General features: G+C 42.5%; 1 protein-coding gene across 1 annotated transcript in view; it reads right to left on the bottom strand.

Moving 5' to 3' along the window:
* The window catches only part of ush2a (Usher syndrome 2A (autosomal recessive, mild)), a 387,029-nt gene that overhangs the window by 263,771 nt on the left and 113,258 nt on the right, over positions 1 to 10,000 (bottom strand). The window contains exon 22 of the mRNA XM_037541699.1: positions 3,766 to 3,896. Coding sequence (XP_037397596.1) covers positions 3,766 to 3,896 — 131 coding nt within the window. The remainder of the gene's footprint in view (positions 1 to 3,765; positions 3,897 to 10,000) is intronic.

The following is a 10,000-nucleotide window of genomic DNA, read 5'->3' as shown; positions in this document are numbered from 1 at the left end:
TTTCATCCAGTACCTGTATTTTCACCCACGTATAGTTTCTCTATGCTTTATCCACCCCTTCTCTTATTAAAGTTGAGATTTGGACATAAATTATGTCTTTAAAGTTTTTTTTTATTATTTAATCCATGATGTCATGATCTGAATTCACCAGTTAAATCTGAAAAGAAATGGATGGTGACTGTCAGCTTAGCAGTCTCTTTAAAGACCATCATTTAAGCATGAAAGCTTGTGATGAATAGTTTAACCTGTTCATTACAACATAATTAAACTGGTGCTTGACTGGAAAAATTACTGATAAAGCCACAAAACCTCGAAGCTGGTCTACAATATCAGCCGATCAATGTATCAGACGGGCTCCAGAGAGTGTACAGTACCTCTGCTTCAAAAAAAAACTGATGGCAACACTTTTACCCTTGGCCCAAAGTTGCTAGGTCGAACCTTCCAATGAATTCTACTGACACATGAGCAGCTTTTTTGGTGGACAGCAACTTCCCGTTTTCTTCCCAGCAACTTCTCCCTCCCCGAGGTACGCAGTGAATTCTGCCTGGAGATTGGACGCTCCGTACGGGCTGTAAATTAGACGCTCTGGCATCATCGGCATTAAGATGGGGGTTATTATCTCGCTAAAATATGACATCACTCCGGCTGGCACTTTTAGCGGCCCTGGTGTAGCGCGCCGCAGTGAACACAGCGAGACACAAAGTATCGCGTCTCTGCCTGGTGATGAAGATTTAATGATGGAATCAATATATGTATGGATGCCAGGAGCTGCGATATGTTTACTGCAGAAAGAAGAGGGCTTTAGGTATCAGCCTGGGGAGGCGCAACACGCTGTCTTTGTACCCTTTATACCCCTATTCTCTGAATGGAAGCCTTCAAAAGGGCTTTCTGACTATCAGAGATCAATTCTGTCACTATGCCAAGAAGCTCTTCCAAGTGGAACTTGTTCTCAGGTCACAGTTACTGTTTCGATGCTCAGCACTGGACGTATAGGGTGGAGATGCTCCAAACAGAGGACCCGGGCCCTCTTTATCTTTGACAGTGAAAAAGAACATTTCATTTTTAAGGAGAAGCAGACAACCTGACGTTACCTGACGTTCAGGTTCAGAGGTGTAGTGTGTATTCAAATGTGCTTTCACTGCCTAAAATAGTACTAATGGTCCACAAAAACATCCCAACTACTCAATGCTGGTGGATATTTTCCCATTTGTGGGACTAACCTGGGCTGAATGGGACCCAACCTCGATGGGGCCCTTCATCATGACAAAAAATGTGGAACGGTCAAAAGCAGTGTGCTGTATGTGTTAAAGAGGCACTAAGGCCAAAATAAAAACCATAACTGCGGCAACATCTTTGAGAAGGGTCTGGCATCCTCAGCCTGATGATGACGTCGGTGCTGCTCTGCCACGTCAGTGTTTAGTCGGTTTTATGAGGAAAAACTGCTGGGAAACAAGAGCTACACTGAATGTATATTAACGTTGTCTGTACTGAAAATAAGGTAATTAAATATGGAAGCTTTCAGAATTAAACCTTCATCAGGTCTGCAGAGAGAACAATTGGGGCCGAGGTGCCTACACTGCTGGAACTGCATGCCTCCAGAACCAGGAAGCGTGCAGAGAAGATCTCCACAGACCTCCACTCACCCCGGACACCACCTGTTCCATCTCCTTCCCTCAGGCTGGTGCTTCAGCCAGATGAGGACCAGGACATCCAGGCTACAAAGGAGCTTCTTCCCAACGAGCCATTAATCTCTTATTACACAAACAATGTTCCAGCTTCAAACTGCACTTCTACCTAAACTCGTATATAGTATCAAATTCAACTCCATCCTCTGGAACCTTCTAATATCTTACTCACCTGCCATATTACCCCACCTGTCTGACGGTCACCTCATTGACCCCTTTCTCTGCCACTATACTCCCTTTAACTGCTGCTGCACTCAGCACTTTAACTTTAGACTCATATATTGCACAATGTAAGGTTTACAGGTTATGTGTGTGTGTGTGTGTGTGTGTGTGTGTGTGTGTGTGTGTGTGTCTGAGTGAGTGAGTAGGAATGCAGGTTGTTATTTCACTTTATTTCGTATGTATTTTATCTTATTCCCTACATGTGAATGTCCGTCTGATACTGTGCTCTGTGAGCTCCTGTAACAAAAACCAAGTTCCCTGTATGCGCATCAGACCTGGCCAATAAAGCTCGGTTGTGAGACCGCGTTGTCGCCACTTTCTGAGGAGTTACATTTCAACGTTGTGACGATGCAGAGAGCACCAAGCAGACGACGCTGTGGCACCGAAACCATCACAACGTCACTGTGTTTCCCTTCTGAACTTCCGAACTGAGTCCGCTGTACCTATAGCTAACAGAGGGCATGTTCTAGACCTGTTACTCTAAAACAGGGGTGCACAACTCCGGTCCTGGAGGGTCGGTGTCCAGCACAGTTTGGAGGTTTCCCTGCTCAAACACACTCACCTAACATGGCAATTAACAGGTGAGTGTCATCAGGTGTGGTTGAACAGGTAAATGACCAAACTGTGCCCTCCAAGACCGGAGTTGTGCACCCCTAAAACATCAATTTCAAGAATTTTTCTTACTTTCACTCCATCGCTCTTTCTTAAGCTTCATTTAGGCTTTAGTTAACGCTTGCTGACGGAATAAGCGGCATCGGTGTAGAACCCAGCGTGCTCTTGGTTAATAGCCCTTGAATTTGTTTAAGACAGAACGCACGCTTCAGTGGTGTTAATTCTGCTAATCATGCCTGTGGGCCTCGGAGAAGCTTTCACCACCATGTGTGCTTTCTACCCTCCAGTATCCGAGTTCCTCAATAAGAAAAAACTGGCATCATTTGCGACAGCTTTTACAGGAACTAAATATTCTTTCATGAGACAGCGTTTTATAAACTGCTCATTAATTTCATCATTAGAAAGAGTGTGTGGGGAAGCATACCAGTTTCCTGTGTCACGGCCAATTAGCGTCCCATGGTGCTAATCCCATTAGAATTGTTGAATTCGTTAATGGGGGAACTAATGGGCACGCTATCAGGGGACATTAATTGGGCATGACACCACTTTTAGTTATAATTATCAAACTACCCCCCGACAAAATATGTTTATGAATGCAAAACTGGTGAGAATTGGTGGCGGTGGATATCGGTGGGGAGAGATTGGTGGTGGTCCCGTGGACACTAATGCAGAAATCATCTTTCATGATGGCTTTCATCATCAGAGCGACACACTCGAGCCGGCGAGGTGGCATTGCGCTGTGACATAATTAGCATGCCACTGCTGTTGCCTTACCAGTGACTGCGGGTAACGAGTTAATTGGCCTCCAATTCAAACATCGTTTTAGTTTGAAAGTTCTCCGCAGCAAAAAAGGCAGCAGACAGAGTTCCATGGGATCAAAAACTAATTATTCCCCCCTTAAAAAAAACAATATTGGTTCTGGGTTTCACAAGGGAATCAAAAATGTTTGCCACGCTAGCTTTCTACCCTTATATTGACCCACTTAAGCAGTAGTATCAGAACCAGCCACATTCAAGCTAAAATCCCTCCATTACATAAATTAGAATCAAATAATCTGAACACTGAGTAAGACGGGAAGCATTCTGAAGCGGTCCTGAGGGGATTTACACAAACATTCAACCCAAATTGACTCTTACATTAAACTATTATCCATCGTTCTATTCTAAATTCACCACGGGCCATATATCCATGGTTCTCTGCCAGGTCAACGGGCATTTGGACAGGCTTTGGGTTTTGACGGTCATACCTGAGGGTCAAATAGAAAGTAGGGTCTTCCGCTGCGCATTTGCAGAGCCACGTATTCTTCCTGCTCTCCAGGAGACAGAGCACACAGGATGAGGCCGTCCTCTGCCCGTGTGCGGAAACTCAGCTGAAGACCTGCACAGAGACGTCACACAAGCACAGCTATTAATGGCCATCCTTTAGCGCTTCACCAGTGGTCAGTTAATGACCATAAAAAAGCCTCCTGGCTGGAAATTTCTGCTTGTTGTACCTCTCTCCACCTTGCAGTGACCGCAGAGTAACCAAAGGTGGTCACTGAAAGAGGTACTTGAGTAAGAGTAAGAAAGAATCCAATAAAGAGACTTCACATAATGAGCTACTTCACAGGACTCATGCAGAGCTCCCATACACAAACACATTAGTTACCAAATTAAAGTAAAACACACACACACACACACACACACACACTTCTAAGCAGCTTCTCCTTCTGGATCGTGGGGGGGTGCTGGAGCCTATCCCGTCTTTGAACTGTGGGGGTGGGGGGGGGCCCACACAGACACGGGGGTTCTCCGCACAGAAAGAACCCTGGTTACCCAGCCGGGGAATCGAACCCAGGCCCTACTTGCTGGAGGCAACAGCACGCGCCACCGTGCCGTCCCATACAAGGCAACAGCTAACTCTTAACAATACAACCGGCCAACTGACCAATAACAAACAAGTTAAAGTACCAATTAACGCTCTCATACAAACAGCAGTGTGAGAAGAGCAAATGTTTTCTTTACGCTGATACAGCAGAAAAAGCTCTTGCGAATGACGTGGGCTTGAATTTTTCATTGAATTGTACCTTTATTTTGGCCAACACTCAGATATCACCGTTTAAAAAGGAGTTAAATTCCTATATTCTCTTTGGTGGGCGTTCCTGGCTCCCTGTAATTCAAACCCTGACATGACTTGGTTTTGGTAGCTTGTGTGTAAAACAGGGCAATCACACTGGGCTCTCTTCCAGAGAACCAACCAGCACTTTGTCCTGTTCTGTGGTGGAATTAAAACTTCAACGTTACAACTTACTAATACAATATACTCGATACTGCTTCTCTAAATGGCCACAGGTGTGTGTAAATCTCTGATACACGGTGCCACTAACAGTACTGACAGTGTTACTGCTGTGTAGGATGGTGCATGTTCACTTGGCTGGTGAACAGACTGTACACTGTGGGAAATTTCTGGGAAGGTTCTGTTCTGGTCCATTTTTCATTATTTAAGGTACAAACAGTGTAAATGTTTCCTCAAAGCTCCAGCAGTGGTTCTAAGGTCTGATTGTGGAGCTTAAAACAGTTCCTCCTGGTGAAAAGTTGGTATTTGTTCCTTTTCATAACCGAATGTTTTAAAACTGGGGGCAGTCGTGGGCTGGAGGTTAGGGATCTGGCCCTGTGACCGGAAGGTTGCCGGTTCAATCCCCAGCGCTGACAGTCCATGACTGAGGTGTCCTTGAGCAAGACACCTAACCCCCAATTGCTCCCCGGGCGCCGTGGATAGGGCTGCCCACCGCTCTGGGCAAGTGTGCTCACTGCCCCCTAGTGTGTGTGTGGTGTTTGACTTGCATGGATGGGTTAAATGCGGAGATGGAATTTCCCCGGTTGTGGGATCAAAACAGTATCACTTAAAACTTAAACAGAGCAGTAGAGTAAAAGCCTGGAGGCGAGGCGGTGTGTGTGGAGTCAGTCCAGCTTAGAACAGATCATCTCAGTGGATTATGGTTCAGTTATGTTCCCTGACTAAAGGCACCGAGATGGGTTCCACCCCAGTGACAGGAGAGGCACTGACCCAGAGACAGTTTAGCACCTTTATATCTGAGAGTGTGTTGAAACACTAATCAGCTGAGCAGCGTTTGTGACTGAAGCCCCTTCCGTCCCTGCTCCAAAATCAAGGTCAACTGGGTTTGCTCGGTATCTTTATATATGATGTTACCATTATTGAATTATTATTTTTCACTTATTTCTTCTGGTTTTTCCTTCCATTCATCACATGTCTGTATACAGTGGGCTTATAAAGCACTGCTCAGAAGAACAAAGCAGGTTTTTCTAGTGAACGGAATGTGTAAATACAGATCTACTTGACGCAATGGACACGGACATGGGAATACGATACACTAAAGATCCAGAAGTGTCAGGAAGAGAGAGTTGATGAGAGCAAGTCCGCATTCAGAACACCGAGCGGTCCCACAGCGTTCCAGATGATCTGATCTCCGCAGACTCTCTTCTCACAGAAGAGCTTTCTTTACATTCCCTTCAGCTCCACTCTTCATAAAATCCTCCACCATCTGACCTTAAATCAGACATAAAAACACCTTTGAAGTAATATCCCTCTTCATTGCAGTTAATTAATATGTTGAGGGCTCAGAGTCCAAACGCTCTCAAATACAGACTATACAGATTAAACAGATTCTACTTAATCTATCATTCACTCTCAAGGGGACTGAAGTAGCTGCAAGTCTGACTGACCTCATGTAAAAGCATCAGGATATTTCTCTGGGCTTCAGATCGACACAGCTGATAGGATTACGCCTTTGGTTCACAAAACTTGCTTCACTTTCATGAAGCATGGCAAGGTATGGTTGAATTAACAGTATATGCAAAGGAGAACACGCAGTTTTATGGACAGGGATTAAAAAAATTCAGATTCAAAGTCACCAGCAAGAATAATAAACTATATACATATACACACATATATATTATACTGGGACAGTAAATAAAATGCAAATAAAAGCAGAAAGTTGTGGTTTGTGAATTCCTTCTGACCTTTATTTAAGTAAAAAACAAGATATTTAATATTTTAGCTTTTGAATTCCATTCTTTTTTGTAAACATGTGCTCATTCTGAAACCGATGCCTGCAAGATTTTCCAAAACGGCTGGGACCTGGGAAATTTCTGACTAGGGATCTGGTGAAAGGTTCCAAAAAATATTTTAAAACGGGTGACGTAGTCATGCTTGGGTGTAAACTGAGCATCCAGGAATTGCCTAGTCCTTTGAGCTGGGACGGGTCCAGGCTCTTTGTCAACATTCCTCAACGAGCATTTGGTCGCTGTCCAATGAAAAAGAAGCATCTTCAATATAGTAACTTTACAAGAGAGGGCAAAAAGCTTCTTTACTTTCAATGTAAGTATTGTATTCTAAGCAAATTTGGAGCATTTCTAATGGACCAAACATCATGAAATTGTCACACAATGTAACGGACAGCTGCTAAAATGATGCAGAAAAGTAAAAATCGCAAAAAATGGAAGAAAAAAAAAAAAAAACGGTCTAAAGCTCATCTGAGACTGACGCGTGCAGTGGTCTGACGAGTTTATTTGTTGTCCGGGCCAAATTAAAAGGTGTCACGGCATGGGAAACTTGCAGATCTGTGAAGGCACCATTAATACTGAGGAGTACATACGCATTTTGGAGTAACGTGCTGCCATCTAGACTACGTCTTTTTCAGGGGCGTCCCTGCTTGTTTCAGCAAGACAATACTAAGCCACACTCTCCATGTGTTACAACAGCAAGGCCTCATCAGAGTAAGTGTGCCTGCAGTCCTGTCCTGCCTCCCACTGAAAACACTGCTGCATTATAAAGCGCAATAGACGGCAACAGAGACCGGACTGTTGAAGTTACATCAAGCAGGAACGGGAAAAAAAACAAAAAAACAACAGGCATCATCAGTTCCCAAATGATTACTGAACATGGATGTAATGTAGTGGTAAACATGCCTACTTTCCAATTTTAGATTTAGATAGTTATACATCTTGTTTTTGGATTGTTTTCTACATACAGATGAAACAGGATGTCAAATTACTGCTGTTTGTTTTCATTTTACTTACCATCCCAAATTTTTTAGAACTGAGTCTGAAGTAGTGAGATACTGTTGCCACACACACACACTATATATATATATATATATATATATATATATATATATATATATATATATATATATATATATATATATATATATACACACGCACACACACACACACACACACACACACACACACACACACATATATATATATATATATATATATATATATATACATACACACATACACATACATACATACATACATACATACACTCACTAAAATGCACTGGTTAACAATAATGTGACATTGCTAAAGATTATTTTAAACAAATTTACTTTGGTTAATTAAATAAACACTTTAATTCAGTAGAGTACCTACAGAAAACACATCTGGAAGTAAGACTGCTCACAATGCACACATTCCATAACAATAGGCCTGGGATCACCGATCAATTTAACAATAATTATAATTATTATTATTATAACTCATGATTTTTAATTAGTCATTTTTTTTCCAAAAAATAGTTTGTCCCAGTTAATAAAAACCCTATGACTGGTTAGAGGGCTGATTTGCATGTTGTAGTTTTCTGTGATATCAGTATTAATAAGCCCAATATCGCAATAACAATTCACAAACAATAAATCTCTGTTTTTTGACTGAAGTCACCTTAAAAGCTCTAACAACTTAAGTCAAAGCAGCCCAGAATCTCCTAACGGGGATGTTACATGAACATAAACGACATGTTGACCACTCTGAGCCTCTATCCAGTTGTGCTGTGTGTGTCTGGAGATGTCTGGGGAGGCACTCGTTCCAAACCTGAGGTTTCAGCACAGCCGCTCTCTCCGGGGTGATCAGCTATTTTTTTTGACAAGCTCTTCACATCCATCACAGCTTTCGGCCCATTACGGGAGGAAAAGCGGGAGGCTGGGGGTCCCAGCGGAGAGCGTCCTGACAGGTCTGCTCAGAAAGAGCGGCGGTCAGTGGTCTCCTGGAGCCTTGGCCAGGCCGAGAGAGACGAGCGATGAGGAATGAGATCCACCTCAGAGAGTCTCTGGACCAGTGTCCAGACATGGGAAGATGTGAGGCACTTTTGCACAAAGACTGCATCAGCATTTCATGCAGCACTTGAAATAATTCATAGACCAGACAGAGAAATGGAATTTACACCAGGATTACCTCTGACCGTCTTTACTTGACACCGGTCAACATTCTTGGAAAGAATTCTATAGAGTCAAAAACGTTTATCGGATCTTTCATTCAATCTACTTTAAAGCACAGTCAGCTTATTTCCTTCACCCCTTCCTTCCTGTTAGCAATGCACTGTCGGGGCCAAGCTTTTCCCAAATAATCAGAATTATTTTTTATTTTACCACAGCCCTTTAACCTATAAAGCCTGTTCAGCTGGAGGTCTCACTCATCAAAGCGTGTGTAGAGCATGTTCGAAATTTGTGAGTAAGAACTGCCAGTACACACTAAAGTATCGCGCAGGGTTTTTTTGTTTTTTTATATTATCCCTTCCCTTTATTCTCAATTGATAGACACAACTTGATCCGCACGACGACTGACTCGCAACTTGACCTGGATTCTAAAGTAAAGAATGGTTTTACTACGCTAGATAACTTCTAAACAATAATAAGTTGATATAATTTCTTTATTTTTCATGTCAGACATGACTCGAGAGCAGTGAAAAAGTGGGGCCCAGCTGTATTTCTCCTAGGAATAATTTCTCGTGGTTTTAGTTTGAAACAACAAGGCTAAAATACAGGGGGATTTTTGTGGACTTAGTTCATTATGTTCTACCACAACTACACAAATCGTTGCTGTCCAATGAAAAACATGTATCTCCAGTTTTTGTGACTTACTTTTCTACATCATATAAGCTCAGCAGCCGTCCTTCACACTGTGTGAAAATTTCATGAATAAAATTCTGCTTGGAATAAAATCTTTTTCCATTAACTTACATGGAAAGTAAAGAATGTTTTTAACCTCTCCTGTGAAGTTACTATTTTGGAGATGCATGTTTTTCTTTGGACAGCGATGATATACAAGTGATGATGTCCAAATATTAAATGCACTGTTTTCTAGATAATGTGTTTTTTACTGTAGCACGGTCAAAAGGCCAGCGAGTCAGAAATCTTCAGTTGAGAGCGGACAATTGTGTTCTACTGGCTCCACAGATGCATAGTCCTTGGACCCCGATGATTGCCATTATACCATAATACGGGCGGAGCTCTATACAGTGTGAGCTGCTGCGCATTCTGTATAAATAATATAGCAGGTTTAGTTTGATTGCTATGGAGTCCTGCTGGTGACATCACATATAAATTAAAATAATGAGTGGCCACACCTTATTAACACGTGGAAATGAGGTCCTAAAGCACGGCAATGACTTAGTAAGGTGTGGGAATGAGATCATGCCTT

The sequence above is a fragment of the Pygocentrus nattereri genome, chromosome 10 (genome assembly GCF_015220715.1).
Source record: "Pygocentrus nattereri isolate fPygNat1 chromosome 10, fPygNat1.pri, whole genome shotgun sequence".
NCBI lineage: Eukaryota > Metazoa > Chordata > Actinopteri > Characiformes > Serrasalmidae > Pygocentrus > Pygocentrus nattereri.
Note: the sequence above shows the minus strand (reverse complement) of the source record. Positions and strands in the feature narration are given on the sequence as shown.